Genomic DNA, 22,329 nt, shown 5'->3' on the forward strand with positions numbered 1-22,329 from the left:
AATTCGCTTGCTAGGAGGAAAAAAAGAAAAAAGAAAAAGATCACTGGAACATGTTCTTTACTTTGTCTGCATAGTTCAATCATGCAAATATCTTACTTTTTCTTCTCCTAGGAGAGGCCACCACCAACTTGTCATCATCATTTCTAATCAAATCATCTATTGAGAATATTGCATGTGCATGGCATGATAACTCAAGGGGAAGGAGAATTTATTAGCTAAGAGTTTTTGGCAGATAATTATGATCTGCTAACAAACTCTGCTTGTTGGTATTGCTAGTTATTATGATGTTGCCTTTTGCAAGGTCAATAGAAAGGAAACTTCGCTGAAGACAAACTAAATTTTTTGATGATTAGCATTTGGTTTATAATCTATACAGAATACCAAGAGAATGTTGTTCATACCTATTGAATCTTGGTTAAGGAAACCGATATGCCATGGAAGCAGCAGCAGTCAGATACAAGGAACAGACTAAAAACCTAGAGAGAGAGAGGGGGGGAGGGCAAATTCATCTAGATGAACATAATTACAAGAAATGATTGTGCATCTTGCCTTCCCTCTCTGGACCACCAACCAAGGAGAGGCTGCCTTCTAAGTTGTCAGAGTACTCCATATTCCTCAATAGCACCACAGAAATCCATACAGATGGAATGATACTGCGATCCAAGATAAGCAGTTTGCAAAACTCTTCAGATGTGATTTTCTTACATGCAAGCGATCACAGATATAGAGGAGGTCATGCTGGGCTGAATTCACATTCTTGAGAATCAGGCCAGCACATGTATGGCATTCACAAGTTTCTGGCTCGTACTTGGAGGAGCAGCCCTCATCATAATACTAAGCATGAAGGCTATCAACTGTATAAAAAATTGATTAATGATACCAAAAGGTCGACAAGATTTAGTGGAAAAGTGATTGTGCTTGAATACTTACTGATGCAAATCCAACACACATGATACTGAAGCCTTTGAATTTAAATGGTGCATCCTCTGATAGGAACCAAGCTAAAGGGAAAAAAAGGCTGTCCTTCAGCTTATGACCTTTTTATTTAACCACAGTGTTTTCTGGAATAACCAATTAAATACCTGTTAGAGGAGTGAAGACTAATGGTGATACAATTGTAGCAAATGAACTAACGCCGGTTATACATCCTTGGGCCATTCCCTGAAACAAGCATCATTTATTAGACAACCAAGAAAACATTGAGACACAGCAAAGATCTCTTGGACTTATAATAGCAGTTCTAGCATTAACAAACTAGTATCTCGGGAAAATTGGATACCCGGTTAATATTTAATCATAATGAAGATCTAGCTTGGACGCCAAAAGGCAGAATGCTGATAATGTTAACACATGTAATGTAAGATTTTTTTTTAAAAAAAAGTGTTAAAATTAAATCAGTCTTCTGGGATAGATCATAGATGCCAATTTAAAGTAGCCACTGCCTGATTATAATAGTTCATCAGGTATTATGTGAGGCTGTTTATCTTAAGTTAGATTTAGAACTAAATAATGCAAAAGTCCATCATTATCAAATGTGCAAATGTGTAACTTGTGAATATGTGTGGGGTAAACAGTGAGGTCAGGTGCACGACCAACGAGGAAAAATAAAAGTTGCAGACAAAGCCATTTAGTGTCATGTGTATAGTAGGATTCCCAAGAATCCTTCTTCGTAGTGAAATCTAGGTTGATCAAGAGGTTAACTTTTAGCTTAAACGGAATTTCAGAAGTTATCAGCTCATGCTAAATTGAGCTGAACTCCTTGAGGAATAGGGAAATGTGCCTTTACCGTGCTATGCTTATTTTAGATAACAACTTCACATTTGAGTCATGAACATAATTTGTCAAAATTTTGAATACCGGTACCAAATCCCATGTCATTTTTATTACGATACTAGTAGGGTATCGATACTGATGGTACGTAATGAAACTGATAGATTCAAAAAAAAATGAAACTTCATTAGAACTAACTAGTACGGAGAATATAGTTTTGCTAGTATACACTGGTACAAATCAGTACAAACTAGTAGGTCTAGTATGTACTGGTATAGTTACTTCGGCATCTTGACACTTGTACCAATGTTAGTTTTGTCCTAAAAAGTGTAAGGTGCCTGTCGTACCATCCCATTCTGGCCTTTTCTAAAACCATGATTTCAATAGTTCCTTCCCCTTTTCTTGTTACGTTTACTTTTGCTTTCTTCTCTCCTCTCTATCAACTAAATCTTTTCTTCATAAATAACAAGGTGCAAGACTCAATAGTCCACAATTTATGTTAACTCCTTGAAAAAGAAACATTGATTTTAAAATCAATGATAGGCCATCCAAATTCAAGGTCCAAAGCATTGAACATGATCTACACTACAAAAAATACATAGAAATCAAAATTCATGTATATTGGTGATCTCCAGCATATGCATCAGGTTGTTGCAAAAATAAATGGTACCAATTGCACTAGTGCGGTAAAATATAATAATAAAGCACATACATTGAAATTTTATTTTATTGATTATGATCTACATATTTTAAAATATGGATAGATTAAAATTGACTAGTTTTGATCATTAGATCACAATAAAAAATGGTATCATGTTGTTAAAACCATCCATCTTGACACTCTCTTGATGATTACATTAAAGACCACCAAATTACATGAATTTTGTTTTTCAGCATTTTTGGTAGAGTATATCATGTTCAATGGTTTGGATCTTGAATTTGGATGGTAAGTATGTATATATACATGTCACACTTAGGACATTTAGGACACTTAGTGATACTTCTTGACACTTCGTACCATCCAATTATGATATTATCTTGTTATATTTCTACATTTGGCAATTCTTTATTAAAGTTTTTGATTCTAACATAATTAGCAGCAACCATTTTAGCAAATTTTATGAACTTAAGGAGAATAGATCTAGATTAGTATTTACTATATGCATATATTGAGATATATATATATATATATATATATATGTATGTATGTATATGTATATGTATGTATGTATGTGTGTATATGATAAAAATGTGTCCTCATGACTAATTTTTAGAAGATTCTCACATCGGATTCTTTTGGACACTTGACACCCGTGTCACATGTCCAAGTAATATTGCCTTCTACAGCCCGGTTAGCCTCTTTTTGCATTTTTCTTATCAATCATTGTCTTAATGCTATATTTTCACAATTCATAAGAGTATTGATTTAAGTGCCCAAATCATGCCTTTTGGCATATGCTGAAAATTTTGTATTGCTAATTTATTGCACAATAAGGTAAAAGGTTTGAATAAATACCATTTGCTCAGATTATTTTCAAATTTACATGAATGCACTTGCCGAAAACCACTAAGTCTGCACTAACGTCACTCCAATATTTTTTTTCAGTTTAAGCACTAATATATCCTCAAAATTTTCAAGAAAATAAGGAAGGGGAACAGATGATTTACAGTAGAATGTTGATCTAGTCCAAAAAATTGGATGACCATCCCCAGAAAATGGGCTTCAGCGGCTCCTGGCTTCTCGGTCAACTCATTCCCACCTGAGATGGTGGAGAATGAGCTGAAAGGCCTTGAAACACACATACCAAGTGGAACCATGCAGTAGTTTAGTTCATTCCCATGCAGATCTAGTTCAGGCCAGCTTTGACTAAATCCAAGGCATAATGGCCCCTCCCATACTGGCTCCTAGCTGATGCAATATGTGCAGACTAGCATGGGGCTGATGCAGGCAGTTTTTGAAATCATGGTAGAAACTAAGAAAGCCTTATTTTAGCAAGGATAAGCATTTGATGCAGAAAAAAATCTAGTCGAATATTGGTATGAGTGTGATTGAAACAATAATTAGTAGTCCGGCCGATAACCAGTAAATTCACCTAGAATTAATTGTACCCTAACAAATGCAACTAATGGAAACTATTCATATATATACTTTATAAAAGTTATAAACCTATCTTGTCTAGAATACTCTAATGATAAGATATATAAATCTAAGATAATAAATATTCAAAATTTGCCATGATAATCATCAAAATCGTTTTTTCCATCAAAATGGTTTCGACTATAAAGCACAATCTAAGTCAAGGTGGCTATAGAATTGTGCAAAGTTTTTTGATTTGTCAAATTATTGGCAAAGAATTTTAGGCTTGAAAGGGGCTTGCCATGAGATCTAGAAACATAGCTGGTATAGGAAGATCACCTTGTGGGCTACAATTTAAGCACATATACCAAGGAACAGACACCTAAGTTCTCCTTAACTTGGACATTGCATAGACAAAAAGAGGGAAGATGACAGGATAACTATATTAATTGCTAAAAGGCCAAAAATGTAAATAGAGAACAGGGAATATGTAAAAAAGACTAATAACTAGAACACTGAAATGTCTCAAACAGATATTCCAGTGATCTGAATGTGGCTTTCTTAAGCTTACGAGAATAGAAGTCATTGGTGTCTAAACCTGAAAAACCTTGCAACATTATGAATTAGTACCTGCTCACTTGGTCCAACCTTTTTGGAAACAATGCTCCTTATCTGCTCAAACAGTGGAAGTAAGAATTTATGCTCAACAAGAGAAAAGGAGAGCAAAGAAAGAAAGAAAGAAGGAAAGAAATCTAGAGCAATCAATAAAAAAGCACTCACACATGGTTGCATGAAAACAGTCAAAACTACAAATACTGCAGCTAAATAAGGAACCTGCAAATAAATGCAATATAATTGTGAAATATAAATTTTGAAGAAAAGGCAACTATTGTCTTTAAAAGAACACATAATTAGTAGATTATATAGAGAAGAAGAGCAATGCTCAAATGGCAAACCAGACTGAAAAACATGTCTAACCAATAAAGGGGCTGCAACCCAGGCACATGGCTTCCAACCCTAACAGCAATTATGTAGATGCTAACCTGTTAATTCAGTGTTGCCTGTAATGGTTCCTTTTTTAGCATTTTTTTTGAGTAATGAATTATTGGCATTGGTGCTTGACAAGAAGAATTGCAGAAGCATGCTGTGACAGCTCAATATAAGACTCCATGCCAACTAGCATCCAGTTCATTATTGTTGAACATCATCTTTGTATTAATCTAAACAACCAATAATGCCACATAAGATGAAGGATTCAAAAACTGCCTGTTGGCCTCTTACTAGCTGATATGTACTATACCTGCCAAGGACTGGCACAGGGGACCATGATTCAAACTAATTTTAGTGAACCAGGCTCAAATCATCCATGTCGCACAGTGTCAACATGAACCATCCAATGCCACATTATATCAATGCATATTAACACATAGTGCTTGGCATGCCTCTCTTTCCTTTAGCTTAAAAAAAAATAATAGCAAAATTAGGTCAAAGTTCTTGCTGATTTTCTAACAGAATATCAGAATATTAAGTTCATTGTTGGGTGCTAAATGAAACAAAAACCATAGTACAAATTATCAGTAAAATAAATTAAAATGGGGAAGAGTCAAAACTGATATTTAGTTTTATCTTTAAAGCCTTCATATTGCAAAATTCTTGTTCTATTAAACTTTCAGATGAGTAGTGTCGTAGCGAGAAATAAGGTTGCAACCCAGTTCCCCACCCCCACCCCTCCCAACTCCTCTTTTTCCGGCCAACCCCTTCTAAAATTCTGCTGCTATTGGCTCTTGCACACAGCATATGCTTGTCAGCACAAAATCCAAGCTCTTCTTTTTATTGCTGGGATCCTGCTTTTCCCTTTTACCAGCAGGTTAAACCCTCCTGTTAACAAATCCATCAGTATGTTTCCATGTCTAATTGTCAAGGCCTGATAGACATTGTTGACCCCTTCCCTATTAGCACAAGCTTGTAGGATCTAGAAGTTAGTTAACATGGCGAGCAGATCTAAAGAAAACATGTTCAAATCTTACTTAGACCAATTTTAGTTTATATCACTTATTTGTCATCTTGATCTCTTCTTGACTCATTCCCAGTTGTTATCTTGAGTTGTTCTCAACTTTTTATGCCTACACGTGCATAGTCCGGGCTTGCGCAGGGGCGTTGTTAAGGCCTGATATACACTATTTACCCATTCCCTAACAGCTTGAGTTTTTGGAGGCTAGCGGTTAGTTAACACTAGCGATGAAACATCACAACAATATGATTCGCTGACCATTGTAAGCATGTTCCAGAATATATGGAACATAACATGATGTATGTATGCAAAACTGTGGGTTAAAGATAACCTATGAAAATAAGCCATCTCATACTCATAACAGGATATATTAAGCAGTTTCACTAGGAAGATCTGGGGGAGGGAGGCATGCACACATGCATACACACACAGAGAGAGAGAGAGAGAGAGAGAAGATTGTGAGGAGGAAAGAGGGGGGATAGAGAGAATCTATGCATCTATTTCTAGAATTTAATTATTAAGTTATTTTAAAAACTTCCAGAAACCTTTAGATTCCTTGGATGAAAAGATGACAGTACCAGACAAGTAATGAATCTTAAGACAAGACAATAATGCATAGCATTACAACATCTATAGTCGACTTCCAAGCACCAATCTCAGTGTGTGTTTATCTAATTCACTGGAATTCATGTAGTGTGTGTACTGGATATTTGAATAACTTTGGATAAAAATAACCCTAGCCAGTCAAGGCCCGGTCTTAAAAATACTAGGTTGAAACTTGAGTTCTGAATGGTGGAAAAGTTCATATATCGATATTAATCTCTGTCAGTTTACTGGAGGTAGATTCGACTCATATTATACTACAAAAAAAACAGTATTATGTTAAATAATCTGTTATGTAAATGAAGCTGTTTCAAAGTCATTTCTGCTGAAGCAGGGTAAAGATGAGATGAACTATCTCTATGCACAATTTGTTATTGTTTGACTTTCTTGTGTGGGTTTATCATACAAAAAAAGACATGATAGAAACATATATTAGTTACAACAAATATATTGACAGATGGACATTCAGAATTAGAAGAAAAAGCCACAAGTTGGGAGCATCTATGACCATGTTTTTGTATTTATCCATTTTTGTAGATGAACAGATGCGTAAATTGTTTCTGACATACATTAATAGATTTTAGAAGAAACTGACAGTTAATATAAATAACAATCATGATTAGACAAACAGTTTAAGAGCAGGATGACTATGCAAATTAACGGGCTTAGAGGAGAAATTACCCAATATGACCATGAAATGCTGTAAAGAAAAATCTGCAGAATTTTGAGAAAATTTCAGCAAGTCAAAATTCGGTAATAAGAGGCTAATAATTAAAAAAAAAAATCAAATAGGAAAGAGGATGATCAAAAATGAAAGAAAATTACATGTGCACAACTTGCCAAGAGACCTATGTTAAGGAGTTTCTCCTCACCCAACGTGGGAATTAATAAGTGCATCAGGAATAGCTGCAAAACCAACCGTTCTTAGATGAAAACTATTTCTAGTTAGCTTCTTGTCAATGCATGTAGCCATGCATGCACATGAGTAAATATGAAATCTTTACAGAAATTATACAAGCAAACAGTGTCAAACACCATCAAGAAAAATCATACCTGTGAGAAGGCTCCTGCAATCCCAAGGATCAGCAGCAGATCAGCAAATTGATCTTTGCTGAACTGAAACTGTGCTTTCAGGTAGTACTGTGTTGATATCAAACAAAAATTGGTAAGTAATCAGAACTTTAAAGACAGGCATGTAGAAATTAAACTTATACATGAAGGAATCTGCATATCATAACTCCTGATTTATAAAAATATTCTCAAATTGAAGGTTGAAAAACATATGGAAAAAGAAAAACCTGCAGATGCAATGTACGTTGACTTCAATTTTTAGAAAGTTGAGTTGTTTCTCATTGAAAAACAAACTGAGATTACCAAGGTATCTATTCGTTCATAAATCAGTCATACAAACAAGGTTTCAATTATTGTTCAATATTTTTCTTAGAGTATCAGAAGTTGGCCTTTCATCCTTAACATCTACAGCTCATAAGATTAATTAGGACAAAGCCCACAAGCATGTGCATTAGGCTTTCACTTCAGTTGCTCAAATTGATGAGTTGGTATTCAGTTGAAACAGTAAATAGTGAAATGCAGATGAAAAGCTTGGCTTTGCACCCACCAATATACATAAAAGTCAAAGAGCCAAAAGAAGAGCAAAGCTCGGTCTATTCATGCAATTATATCATTGGGGAAAAAATGGCATTCAAGGATGGTAAACCTACTTATGATAAATTGCCCATGCTTACCAAGAATAGGGTATGTATTCTTGCAATTATATCATAGGAAAAAAAAATGACATTCAAGGATGGTAAACCTACTTACGATAAATTGCCCATAAATACAATTTGGCTATCTTGAGGTGCATTTTTGGATTAAATCCTGAAGTTGCTGTCCTAAACTCTTACCAGAGCTTAATTTATGCTTATCAACAGCTACCTTGCCAAATTAATGGTAATAAGGAGGTAAGTTGGGACTTGGGACCTTTAATTTATCATAAATTTACAAGTTCTAATATGTACATTTTCTTAGCCAGCTCTTGTTAACCACCAGAATCTTAGAAAATAGATGTTGTCTATTTGGAAGAGAGGAGAGGGTGTTGATGAAGACATTTTTTGTGAGAGAGAGAAGAGGGATGGAAAGAGAGGGGAACATAGAGGGAAAGATAGAAGGTAAGAGAGAAATTATGATAAAATTGTTGGAAACTGTAAAATGATACACATGTTCGAAGATCATCGTTTAGCCTTAAAATGACCCATCACAAAAATGTCTTTTTTGAAAATTGTGGAATGTAGTTGCATCATCTAATTTAAAGCTTCAAATCATGAATATCTCATTATCAGTCATTCAAAGTCAGAGGAACTTCCATTGCTTCAATGAACTGAGGGCCTGTACTTTGCCTGATTTTGGTTGTAGTAAGCTTAATGAAGAAAGATTCTAACTTTTCATATTTCTACACTATGGACTTCATTTTTATTTTGAAGCTATCATGCCTACCAGAGGATCGGTGAAGGCAGTTGAGGCTTTCCATTAGCACTTCAGTGGACTGCCTAGATGGAAGTAAATTGTAAAATGTTCAAATGTTATAATAAAGGCTGAGAGTTGTCGTTGATGATGATAAACTGCTGACTTCTTGGTTCTTGTGCTGTGCAATTCGGAAAATTCTTAGAGTGGCGAAAAGGTGACCGGAACAGTGGTTCAAAATCAAATACTAACAAGGTAAATCTGTAGACTTCTGCCAAAAGTGGATTCAGATGTAGCGCTGGGGAAGCAGATCTCTCAAAAACAAATTCTCAACAGTCAAAAGAAGTTGGTGGGAGCTAGTGTCCTGGGAGATACCAAAGGCTGAGCAGCACCCTATACAGAAGCTTCCTGCTACTAAGAGGAAGAAACCCATCCACCCCAATTCGTTATCCTCAGACATCACACACATGCTGTGTAGCTGTATAAGGTCACCTAGGAAACACATGTTGGTGATCCTCTAGGTGACCCGGACAGCCTCCCCAAGCAATAGGCCAGGTCTATCACTTGGACTTGCATAGGCAATTCGATAACTATGAAATATACATTTTAGCTGCATGAGAGGTAGATTCAGAGATCAACATAGGTAACAGAAAAGTATTATGTCAACATATGCTCTCTAGTCTAGATACTTGCTTCCAAACTTTCTCGGATTTCTGTAACCTTCTTTGATCATTTTACTCCTTTCCATTATGTAGTTTTAGTTAACAAAAGAATAAGATAAGTTTGACAATACCATATTTCTAGCATAATTTACTTTGGGTAAAGAAAATAAGAAACCAATCTCAAATTAGTAGGAGACAAAAGGTACCAGTATTGCACCCTGAAGGCCACTTTCAGCAAGACTGTTGAAAAATACAACTGCTGCTGCTCTTGATAACGTGTTGCTGCATGATAGGGCAGCAAAAGTTTGAGACTTATTCAGTGAAAGCATCAGTCAAAAGTTGAGTCGATTTGGTACAAAAATGCACACATGTTACGGGTGGTGAAATAATGAACAATACATTTACTTCAAATGAAACACTTCTGTATTAATAGACAATGCTGCTCCATGTCCTTCTATCAATAAACTTACAAGGAGTTGCCTTATTAGGTTCCCTTTTCTATCAGAATAAAGACCTGTAAGAAATACCACTTATTCTCAAGCATAGAAGAGTAAAGATAAAAAATGTACTAGCATCTACGGACACCTATTGTATAGTTATACATCACAAGTTGAGGTATCAGTATTGTTAGAGTCAAAGCCAACCACGAGCAAAACATTAAAAAGGAAGCATTTTTTTCTTGAAAGAAAAAATATTAGACATTTGAAAAACAGAACAAAAAACACATCATTTTTCCAGTCCATTCTTTTCCTTACCATAATTGGGATCATGTTATAATTTCTCTTTATTGTGTGCTTTGTGCCTCAAAAACTGATACATTCACCATGTCGAACCTTGTCTTCATCTCTCTTCATTTAGATAGCGTAGAAAATAAGGTATGTATCCTTGCCAGCAACTTGTCTTATATGTTTCATGTATCCTCCTCGATTGCCTTGGTAAGAAATTTAATGAAGGAATTAATGTTGCATCGAGATTGAGTCAGTTCCAGTTCATAAACTTCAACTGATCACACGTTGAGGCATAAAATCAATTCTATAGGTTGAACTAAATTCGTTTTATCGAAAATGAAGAAAATATTTTGAAAGCTAGGTAGACAAAAAACATGCGCATGACACCTAGAAGAGATAGGTAAAGACCGGTTTGTAAACAAGATCAAATGAAGGCAAATAACCTCAACAGTTAGCATATACACCAGAAGTTTAAATTTTTTTCATGAGCTACAACAAGTATATAGAGACAAAAATTATCAATAGAAAGTCAAAGTTTTCTAGCTGCACTTAGATGTCACTAGACAGAATTCTATTAAAGAAAAAATAATCAGGATTTTCTCATAGCATGTTAAAAGAAAAAATACAAACATCTTTCAGACATAATGAAAATTTTCTCTGCTATCCCTTCTCTTGATACAGATCACCCCGAACTTGCAACTCATGTTTAATCTACTTCACCACAGCTTTCAATGAGACTAAATTAAACTAAGTCTGTCTCTGAATTAAAAACATCAGACTTTAACCATTTGGGTCAAGATTGAGATTAGCAAACAGTTTGTCATTTTCTCAACTTTGTTCCAATTTCCAAGCCATCCAAGAGAAAATAAATCAAACCAAATCAAATCAATAATCAAAAAATGGGGACATGGGATTGATCTTAACTAACAGCAAACAAAAGAAACCATTCATTTACCATTTTCTATTTTCTTGAAGCCGTTCCAAGAGAAATCAAATCAAATACCTCGTCCGCAGAATGCTGATCATGTTCTCCAGCGACGGCAGCTTTCTCAGGGCCGGCAGTCTCGGAGACGACTCGCCGTCGGAGGAAGGAGGGGAACAGAGGGGGCGGGAGGCCTCCTCGTCCTCGCCGCCGCAGCCGCCGCCGCGGTCCGTCTCGGCCAGGAAGAGCCTCATGTAAGCCGCCGAGATCACGGCAACGGTGGCGGAGACCTGGAGACGGGGGATGAGGATGAGAGAGAGAGGGGGTGAGGAAGAGAAGGGGAGAGAAGGAGAGGGAGAGGAGGAAGAGAGTAGAAAGACCTGGAAGGTGGAGGACGTGGAGAGGAAGCGGGCGAAGACGGTGCCGGAGACGAATCCGGCAGCGGAGACGCCGGAGAGCACGCCGAAAGCCGACGCTCGCCGCCGCTCGCCGACCTTGTCCGCCTGCGCCGGGGGGGGGGGGAGGACAGGAAAAGGATATCAGCTATAGACACGGGGCGGGAGTCCACTTCCAAATTCGTGCGCCAAATCAAGTTAGGTCCACGGAGGACTTTGAGCTTCGCGCTGGCTATCCGGCGAGCCCATGCCCGCTCCGCGCCACATTTAAAAGGTAACCGAGATCTCACGGACTGGGATACAAACATATTATAGTTTATATAAACTTATTATTAATTATTATGAAATTATGATACATGATCATCTAATCATTAATATTAATAATAACTAATATTATTGAATTATTATAATACATCATAACTATCTTAATATATTATTAATATATTATTATATTATAATATCAATTTTGTTACAGGTTGTAATTTTATATTAAATACTATATTAGTATTATCAAGATATTTCACTAATGTATCATATTGCTAGTATACCTTGAAATATATTATAATATAATACATATCAAAATAGATATATAATAATATAACATAATAATCCTATATTTTAATTATATGTTTTATATGTTGAATTATACGTTATATAGTTATCATTATTTATATTATAATATATATTACTGTAATAATTATTTGATATTTCATTAGATATAATTATATTAGATATTCTGAAATATATATTATGGTAATTAATGGCATTGAATGTACTATCCTGTATCGCTCGTATTTATGTGATAATATATAATACTATCTTGTTTTGTAAATAAATAACATATAATATTGAATATATTACATATCATGTATAGTTGTTTTTTTGAACGATGTATAATTTTTATTATTATTACTACTCAAGCAGAAATCCAACATTAAAGAAAACAATACCAAACTCTTTTATTAGATATCGTTTTTTTGTATGATGTATATTTTTTTTTAATTATTACCCAAGCACAAATCCAACATTAAAGAAAACGATACCAAACTCTTTTATTGAAATTAGCATTTTAGTGTCTAAATATATTGCCGAACATAACGTCCCAAGTGGCCAAAACCAAAAAATCCATATTTTATTTATTCTTATTTAAATGTAGATTTATATGTTGGAACATATTTTTGTTTATTTTACATTTAGCCGTTCGTGAACTACAAATCGAAGGACTAGCACTTGCTAGTTAGCATCATGGTTACCAATGTAGTAAATTATTAAATGACAAATTCTATTAAAATGCCTAGGATAATATATAAGAATGAGGGTGTGGGGGATGGAATTTAAGAACATAGCGAGTATGAAATAAGATTCTCATATTAGACATCTAATTTTGGTGAATACAAGATGCTGCATCTAAGTATATAGAAGTTCTTTCAAAATTTACCAGTCTAGAAGAGGTAAGGTGCTATGAGTAGTACCACATATGCAAGTGAAAGGCATTGCATGTTGCCTTCGCAGAATATGCCAGTGAACGTCTTGACGATGAAGTAAATATAAAAGTAAGCTCTGGACCGATCATAAGCCAATATAGCTGCAAATAATGAAATTTAGTGAATAAATATGTTTAACGATATAAATTTCAGTTTTTAGTGAACTAGAGTTTTGCTCAATGGTCGCATCCCTCTACTTAGCAATCATAGGTTATGGATTCGATTCTTGGATGGTATATATTAAAAAAAAGCTAAACTCTATAATTATAGTGCAGGTGAATCTTCATTCCTTTAATTTGCCTCAAAAAAAAATTAAATTTATGTGTACCTTTTGAAAAACTTTGTGATAATATATGCAAAAGCTATAGAGATGGATGAAAGTGAACAATCATCAACTATATGATTTCTCACATCAAGAATTCACATTTTAAGAAGATGAAGGCCCCATCTTATATATTGCCAAAGATAAATGCAACTTTGTGAAAATAATAGTAAAATAATTTTAACAATTACAAATTTGTGAAATTTACAACTACTAGGCTTTTACATATTGTGACTTGATGTCATGTCACAATATACTTTGAAAATATAATTACCTAAATTGATTTGGTGATTGGCATGAGTTATAACAACCCAGAACCTCACTTAAAATGGCTAGCCGGAGGGTATTATTTGGGTTCTTGATCCTGTATAAGTACCCAAGATCTTCCCAGTGAATAATCAATGTGGGACTAAACACACGCCCGCACGGATCCTCGCATACTCCTCTCGTTTAAGTCCTGATGTACACGTCAGGCTAAGGGTTCAAATCCATTTAAATCTAATTATAAACACCACGATTGGCTCATGGTTAACCTCAATAGATCTGTGCTGCAGTGTCCCCTAATCCACATAAATTATGGGTTGGGTCTATTCTGATACCATTTGTAATAACCCAGGACCTCACCTAAATTAGCTAGCCGGAAGGTATTACTTGGGTTTCTTAGTCCTGTATAAGTATTCAAAATCTCTTCGATGAATAACCGATGTGGGACTAAACACATGCCCGCACAGATCCTCATATCCTCTTCCGTTTAAGCCCTAACGTCCTCGTCGGGCTAAGAGCTTAAATCTATTTAAATCTAATCACATGCACCATGATCTTCCGTGGTCAACCTCTCTAATTATATACCCACCAAATTAAGGGTCGGCACCCTTTAGGATCGAAAACCTCAAGTTCAGTAGTCTTCTTGGATCCATTATACTCATGTTACCATCACTTTTTAGTCCTTGAATTTATGGTTCAACAATACACTGCTGAGTTTATTGCTTTCTCATAGGGAGGGAAAAGCAAAAGGAATAAAGGTAAACATTAAAAAAAAAAAAAAAGGAAAAGGATGTCACAAACGGATTGTGCATATATTCTCCCTAAGATCTTCCTATCTTAGCGTAGAAGAATAATGAACCATAAAAAGAGTCAACTTTATTCTTTTGATTTTATTATTTTTTTTTTGTATAGAAATCCATTCTTGTCGAGACTTTTTGCCTCAAGTTGATGGAAATGTCACTAGGCCAAAGAAAACAAGAAGGGAAGGAGACATGTGGAATCTCTTTGCACATGTCTTGTTTGTCTAGTGCTCATGTTGCTTTGCCCATTGGACATGAAAAGACAATAGCAGATAGGTGATGCATCCACTGTCACTTTGAGGCATCTGGTGCATGGAGAGCTATGAGCAAAATGTAGGGAAATGAAGAGTCCACTTGGGGCACTACCACCTTCCTATTTTCTTAGGCTTTCATATTGGCACGAAGATTAAGATTAGTTAAGATTAATGTAACAAAATACGAATCACATGACAAATAATTCTCAAAAGTACCATAAAAATCGAGATTTGCCACTTCATAATTAACGTCTACATGGTGAGCTTTGAAAATTCACATGCTCCGAATCATTATTTTTCAAAATTTGTCTAAGTTGTCATTAATTTTCATATTTTAAAAACTATGTCTGAATTGTTGTTACTTTAGAATTTCTCATCGAAAAGTTAATGGCCATCCACCTATATTAGAAATGATTTCAAGGTAGCTAAAGAGTGACATTTATGTATGATGATATTATGTCTCTACACCTTTACATTCAAAAGAATGGCGGCAAAACACTTCTTTTTTTTTTTGGTACATCGGCGGCTCACACCTAACGAGTGTAAAGATGGCCAACAAAATGCTGCGCAAAGGCATAGGCACAACCCCATGATCTATCTAGAAAAAGTCTTCCGAGTGATGAGCCGTGAAGGAAGCAACCCAATCTGCAGCACCATTCGCCTCCCGATATATATGCGTGGCCTGGTAGGAATCCGCCTCTCCCAAAGCCCTGCAGATATCGTAGAGCAGCAGCAGGTCCTCAACTGAGCACCCCTCTTCCCGAATCCACTCGATCACCATGGCAAAACATTTCTAATATGTCAACATTTGCGTTAGATATACCTTGTGGGCATACAAGCACTTTGAACCTAAACTCCCATGTGATCGGTAGGTTCTATTTACAATATTTCATTAATATGTCAAGCCTCATATTCTTCTTTCTCAAAATTATCATATGCCTCCTCATGGTGATGGAAAGTGATAATGATGGATAATATCCATTACCACAATGGACTTTTTCTATTTGTCTTAACTTTGGAGAACTTTGTAGAAATATAGCGACATGTTTAATTAACTAAATTCAAATAGTGTATGTGCAAACCTGCCAAATAAATTATTATCGAAAAAAATGTTCATGATTTGAGGTATCTTAGACAAAGATACTTTGCATTCAGTGTGCTTGATCTCATAGCTCTTTGGAAATTAAGAGATCAACGAGTATCGAATAATAATTCTTCTTGAGGTAGGTAGTAAGCAAAAATGATAAATAACTACATATATAATCAATGTCACTTTGTTGTTTATCCATGCAAAGCGAAAGCACAACTATATTAAGCTTAGGCAATAAACTGCTAAACTATGCTACCATACGGTTATCTTTTTTTACCTTCCATGCATCAAGTATGCTCAGAATGAAGGTGCATGCTAATCAAGCTAGCAAATGGTTGTCAAGAGACTTGAGTTCAAAGCCCACATTCATATTTCTCTCTCTATCCCCAAAAAGATTAAAAAATAATACTTTCACCAGGGTTTAAGGACCTAGGGATATTTAGGTAAGGCTATCCCGTGCTATGTAACCTATTATTTATGTGCCTGCAAAAACAAAAAAAATTCATAGATCATGTTCAAGTGCCATCTAATAAGAGACTAGTTCAACTGTGATGTCTTCTACATCGATTGTAAGTTTTTGTAAGACTCACAATCATGTTATGCCTGGCTACTCATGTTCAAACTCCTAACTTATTATTGCCTATCGAATATTTCTTTTTAATTTTTGGTAAAAGAGTCTCATAGGAAATGGGCTATAGTACAAAGGGATAAGCCATCATCCAAATGCCCCTCAATCCCCAAACTTTGGTGAAGGTAGATTACAAATCTAGGGCTCTTAGCAGACAACATGGTCTAACATATGCAAATCCTAATGCAGCCATCAAGTGTCATATAAAATTTCAATAGAAAAAGGATATATCAAAGATGTCGCTTAATAAAGCTTCATGTTTTCTTTTTTTTTCATCACAAGAGAAAACCTAGAAACAACCACATGTTATTGATGCAATCAACCTTTGTACTTCAATAATTTTCTACAACAAACTTCATACTAATGGAAGGTTTGGATTATTGGATCTACTTTGTCAGCAAGAGTAACATTTTTAATAGCTATATATATATATGCTTACCCAGGTTAAATTGGAGCAATACATACCTGAGGGAATAATAGCAGTTGTCATAGGAAGGGTCAGCAAAGCCTTTCGGCCATATCTATCTGATAGATTGCCAATCAAAGGAGTTACCATGAGAGTTCCCAACCCTGTGATCTGCAAGAAATGGGTTGTTAGGTGTTAATTATAACCAAGGTCTATCTTTTTGATCAGAGGTTGATTCGATCATCAGAAGAAGAATTAGGCCAAAAATGTAAATTACACTTAATGACATTCATTTAAACAATGCAACCATTATATTGGGGCTTATTTGCCAAAATATTTTTTATTTCTTTTTTTTAACAAGCCTAAATATTTCTTTAGATGCTTTCTTCAACCTCATAATCTTGTAACAGAATATTACATGTAACTAATAAGGTAAAGAACCATTGTCATGGAACAATATTAAATTATAAGCAATACATACTAGAAATGCAGAGCCACTGCCTAGGTGGTGTCCAAAATTGGAGAAGTGGACATTACTAACAAAAGTTTTGCATCTCCAGTAACTATGATATTGCAAAATAGACATATCTTTATATGATGACCGATCTCTTGATTTATTAAAGAAAATGCCAATTTAATAATATACAATCAGAAGAATTTTTTAAAATTACAAGTATAAAATGGCCTTCTCAAATTTTATATATTTTAGGTTTGAGTTGCTGAATTACTAAAATAGTATACATTAATTTCAACATCAAGGTGTTGTTACACAAGTTGTACAAGTCATGCTAACTATAGTATAATTACTCCATCAAAAAAATTTATAGTTTCACTAATTTCCGGCGATATAGGTTTTTTTATTGATTTATATTACTTTATCCTAATCCTCTCGCACGTGGATAGTGGTAACTGCTAGCCAACCATCATAATTGGACTCTTCTCCACTAAAGCTTCGTCCTAGAGTGATCTCTCATTTCTTTAGGTCTACACCTTATCCATTCGGCCTGCACCCTTGGTGGTTCGGCCTACACCTTCCTCAGTGTATCGGCCTTTAGATCATAAACAATCTAGATATGGCGTAAATACATCGCAATCAACAAGTTGACAATCTAAAATGGGCATGCGCTTCAGTATCCCTTAGTCCACATGGGTCATAAACCTAATCTACTCTGATATCATTTATAACAGTTTAGGATTTCATTTAAAAAAACTAGTTGGAAGATGTTATTTGGTTTTTTCAGATCTATATACGTATCCAAGATCTAGTAATACATAGCCGATGTAGAACTAAATACATACCCGCATGGTCATCCCACGAGGTTATCACCTTTGATGCTAAAAATGCTAAAGCATAGACTTAGAGTATGGTGAATCAGTTCAAACTTGTAAACAGATTAAATATCCCCAAGCAAGGTTAGTTTGGCTTTTCCGGGACTCTCCTACCATTGCTCCAGTAGGCCTATTTCCAAGTAGGAACTTACTTTCCCAAATCTCCATTGTCACATGCAATGGATATCTAGGCCACTTCTAAAGAAGACACTCAATCCAAATGTCAGGACTCAAAACACTGATTGGTTTTAGATGATGGCAGATTGGTGATTAATGACTCTTGGTTTAGAATGTGGACATGGAAGGTAAAGTCATTTCCTCATTTTTATCTTCTAATGAAAGAAAGAGAAAATCCATCCAAAAATCATTGTGTTTAATAATCTTATATTCGTTACCCTTCATGTAGATTCCTTTCAAGTTCAGAGGAATTAATTTGAAGAATTGCTTTTAGTTAGATCAGAGTATCACTTAACACATTTGTCAAATTCAGTGAATATTCTTAAGAGGTTGGCAATTGCTTGTGGAAAATCAACTTAATGCACATATATATACATCTTCCAATTGTAGGTCATAGAAGACCATCTTTTTTATTCTCAAATATAGTATTTCTTTCCTTTTTTCAAAAAATAAAAACTTGAAGGTGATATGATGGTGTATCTGAGCATGTCCAAGACCACAAATGATATCACTGCGTGGCTACATTCATACAATTAATATTTGCCTTAAAGATTTAAATATCAATTTTCTCCAAAATAATTGAAATATTAAAATCCTTTTCGAGGCAATTAAATAAATTTATAGGTAATACCATAACAGTAAATATCATTTTGAACCAAACAGTACTACTGAATGAAGTGAAGTATCCATATTACAGTTATCCTCTGTCCTTTGCCATTCTACATGCTGTCGCTGTACTCAATATATAAGCTGCTAGAGTACTATAGCTGTCTTTCAATCCAAACAACCAAATTTTATTATTTTCTTGAGCTTACCATTCTGTAATGGTTTTGGAGCAAGTCTTTTGTTCGCTTCTTGAGTTTCACCAAAGGAAAAGAAGAATAATAAAGAAAAGGAACCATCTTGAAGGAAGAAGGGAGCCAAGAAGGCGAAGTTTACCACTTGTTGGAAGCCACTGAGATAGATTGCGAGGGAGCACCGATCCCTACCAGGGCACAGCGCCTCGACGGTGATATCGGTGATGGATGGAATCACCATGAAAGAAGAGAAGTGGAAGAGGAAGGCGCATGCAAACAAGTGACCCAACTCTCTAATATCCTTCATCTCTCTCTATCTCTCACTCACTCACTTTTACAGTTTGAGTTTAGGAAAGTGAGACACTTGAGGAGGACGCACTAGAAGGCGGTCCTAATAAATAAGTAGTAGGAATGGCAAGTCAGGACACTAGAAGACATTACTTTCAAGACAAAGAGGAGTGGCTGCTTTGAGAATGTCAAGAGAGATGGCTGTAGCTTGCACGTTGTGACAACAGCATTAGCTTGGGAGTGCACTCCAACTTCTTAGCTAAATCACAAATTAATTCAATTGGATACTATGAGAAGATCTCCGCATGCGAAGCTACTTCAGCTTAGAAGGTTATATGATTGATATCTGTATAGAATCCACAGTGTTTAGTTATATGATTGATGCTAAACTTACACGCTTGCTGCCTGGATTTTGGATCCATTTTGCTTTCCGGTTGAAGTGGAGAGATGGCGACTGAGTCCTGTATACTTATGTTGTGCAAGATATGGACATACATGATTGGAAGATAAGATAATTCTAGTTCAATTTTAAATTAGGAGAATCTTGATAGCTCGAATCCAGGTTAGTCTTATATTTTGTTACTTCTAGAGAAGAGAAATTTCATAGGCTGCTCTTAAGTCACGTGAAATGTTCGATGTGCCACGAAACAGTTGGGAATTGGGGCAACAGATAGAAGTTGCTAAGATATATGGGAGAAAAGTATAAGTTAAGAAGCATCATGTGAATGTGATGTTTTAGCCAACTGATATCTTGTGGAGTTTTTGTGTTTTTCCATTGAGTAAAGAACGTTTTGTAATCTTTTGAAGTTTCACATATTTATAAAGAAGCTACCAGTGCTGCTGATTGGATAGTGATGAGGGGCAAAATGGATCGTCCTACTCCAAACCATCCCATTCCAGCCAAACAGACCTCAGCGCCGATCAGGCCAGACCTCGGTCATGCTGAGAGCCAGTCCGACCTCGGATCTCGCTGAATGTCAGGCCGACCTCGGCCAGATCTCTTCGCTGCCAGGACCTGCAGCGATCCTTGCAGGTAACATAATGACGTCCCGGGCCCGAGCTCGGAGCGTCCTGCAGGATCGACCAAGAGCCGAAGAGGCCCCATCGACCATAGATAACATAATGACGTCTCGGGCCCGAGCTTGGAGCATCCTGCAGGATCGACCAAGAGCCGAGAGGCCCCGTCGACCACAGATAACATAATGACGTCCCGGGCCTAAGCTCGGGGCGCCCTGCAGCGTCGACCAAGAGCTGAAGAGACCCCGTCGATCGTAGGTAACGTAATGACGTCCCGGGCCCAGGCTCGGGGTGCCCTGCAAGACCGACCAAGAGCCGAAGAGGCTCCGTCGACCACAGGTAACATAACGACGTCTCGGGCCTGAGCTCGGGGCACCCTACAGGACCGACCAAGAGCCGAAGAGGCTTCGTCGACCGCAGATAACATAATGACGTTTCGGGCCCGAACTCGGGGCGCCCTACAGGACCGACCAAGAGCCGAAAAGGCCCCGTCGACCGCAGGCAATGACACTCCGGCCCGAGCTCGGGGCACCCTACCGAGCATACCTCATAGCCGAGGAGACTAGGCTGATCTCAGAGTCCGCCAAGCCGACGTCACCAAACATGTTGCGGCCCCCAAGAAGGCCTAACCTTAGTGCTCACCAAGCTAACTTCGCCAAGTATATGCTGCGGCCTCCAAGCGAGTCTGACCTCGCCCACGGCCGCATCCACGCGCGCGCGTACACCCGCACACGTGGTCATACATTACAATCTCATCGCACCATGCTTTGCTTGCTGGCCACTCTACGGCCTGTCGACCAGAAGCCATGCCTTACTGCCAAGGGCCATATCTTGCCACCTCTGTCAGCGCCATATCGTTCACAAGAACGGCCCACACCGTGTGCCTCAAGCAAGCCTGGCTGCACGCAACCTGGCCATGACCATCTCCTCCTATGATGAGGATGGGCCATACCTCCGCCACCTGGGCATCTTTGCTAAGACTATAAATAGCCCACCCACATCAGGTAACGCTTGGGGATTTTTTGGACCAACAAAGATTCACTCTAATTTAAGCGTCGGAGGGCCTTCACTGGAATCCACTGGTGAGACTTTGTGTAGGTACGCCAGTGTACGGAAGGTGGTGTCCATTCTCCAGTCCGGACGGCGGCTCCTCCGACTCCTCCGGCGTGGTCACCCTCAAACTAGATTTTAACCACAACATATAGTTTCTTGCATGGTGAATTATAAAAGATCTACATTATGGGTTTCCTCAAGTATTCTTTCTATTCATATCGTTAGTATTATGTTTTGTGATTTTGAGGGTTGTAATTATTCTCAATTAATTTATATTATCCAATTAACCAAACAAAAAAATATATATTTTGTAATTTTTTTATGAAGGTTTCAAATTTTCACGGTTACAAATCTCAATCTTCAAAAGAGTTGTAGGTGCTTGGATTATGAAAACAGTGATGCTTTTTCTCCTTCTCCGCTCCTGTGGTCGGATAGGATCGGGAGACGGTGGATATGGGGCCAAAGAGATCGGAGAGGAGATGCGAAAACCGATTGAAGACTGCGATGCCGCTGAGAACGTGAGCTCCGGACGCCAGTGGAAAAGAAATACGCCGCTAGCTCCTACAACACGAACCCATACATAGTGGGCTAAGTCAGCTAGCTAGCCGCTAGCTATCTTTGAGAGGCCTAGCTTTATGTCTCTCTCTACCCGCAACCATAAATGCTCGATCTACTTCATGAAGTGAAATGCGCATTTAATGTAATGTTTCGTGGCTACTTAATCTACCTCATAAGTCAAATGAGCATTTAATGTAACATTACATGTGGAAAAGCAGCACACAGTCCCTAACA

The 22,329-nt window shown here is 36.9% G+C and overlaps 1 protein-coding gene across 1 annotated transcript; it reads right to left on the reverse strand.

The window, feature by feature from the left end:
• Positions 1 to 323: 323 nt before the first annotated feature.
• LOC103703853 (hippocampus abundant transcript-like protein 1) lies at positions 324 to 19,694 on the reverse strand. The gene is made up of 14 exons (XM_039122661.1): positions 19,322 to 19,694; positions 16,936 to 17,047; positions 13,101 to 13,213; positions 11,614 to 11,736; positions 11,315 to 11,523; positions 9,790 to 9,865; positions 7,515 to 7,601; positions 7,287 to 7,367; positions 7,143 to 7,175; positions 4,628 to 4,681; positions 4,478 to 4,519; positions 1,083 to 1,161; positions 931 to 1,001; positions 324 to 854 (listed from the first exon to the last, which is right to left on the reverse strand). Exons 1-14 carry the CDS (start codon positions 19,484 to 19,486, stop codon positions 765 to 767), a joined length of 1,335 nt encoding a protein of 444 aa, XP_038978589.1. The 5' UTR covers positions 19,487 to 19,694; the 3' UTR covers positions 324 to 764.
• Between the last annotated feature and the right edge of the window lie 2,635 nt (positions 19,695 to 22,329).

The sequence above is a fragment of the Phoenix dactylifera genome, unplaced genomic scaffold (assembly GCF_009389715.1).
Source record: "Phoenix dactylifera cultivar Barhee BC4 unplaced genomic scaffold, palm_55x_up_171113_PBpolish2nd_filt_p 001656F, whole genome shotgun sequence".
NCBI classification, from domain to species: Eukaryota; Viridiplantae; Streptophyta; class Magnoliopsida; order Arecales; family Arecaceae; genus Phoenix; species Phoenix dactylifera.

What these genes read in the sequence shown, in the direction of transcription:
- LOC103703853 (XM_039122661.1), bottom strand. Translation starts at nt 19,486, where the DNA reads ATGAAGGATATTAGAGAGTTGGGTCACTTGTTTGCATGCGCCTTCCTC. An exon ending in ATCAGCATTCTGCGGACGAG is followed by an intron (nt 9,866 to 11,314) that starts GTATTTGATTTG and finishes CCTATCATGCAG; the next exon opens with CAACACGTTATCAAGAGCAG. An exon ending in AGTCTTCACTCCTCTAACAG is followed by an intron (nt 1,002 to 1,082) that starts GTATTTAATTGG and finishes TTTTCCCTTTAG; the next exon opens with CTTGGTTCCTATCAGAGGAT.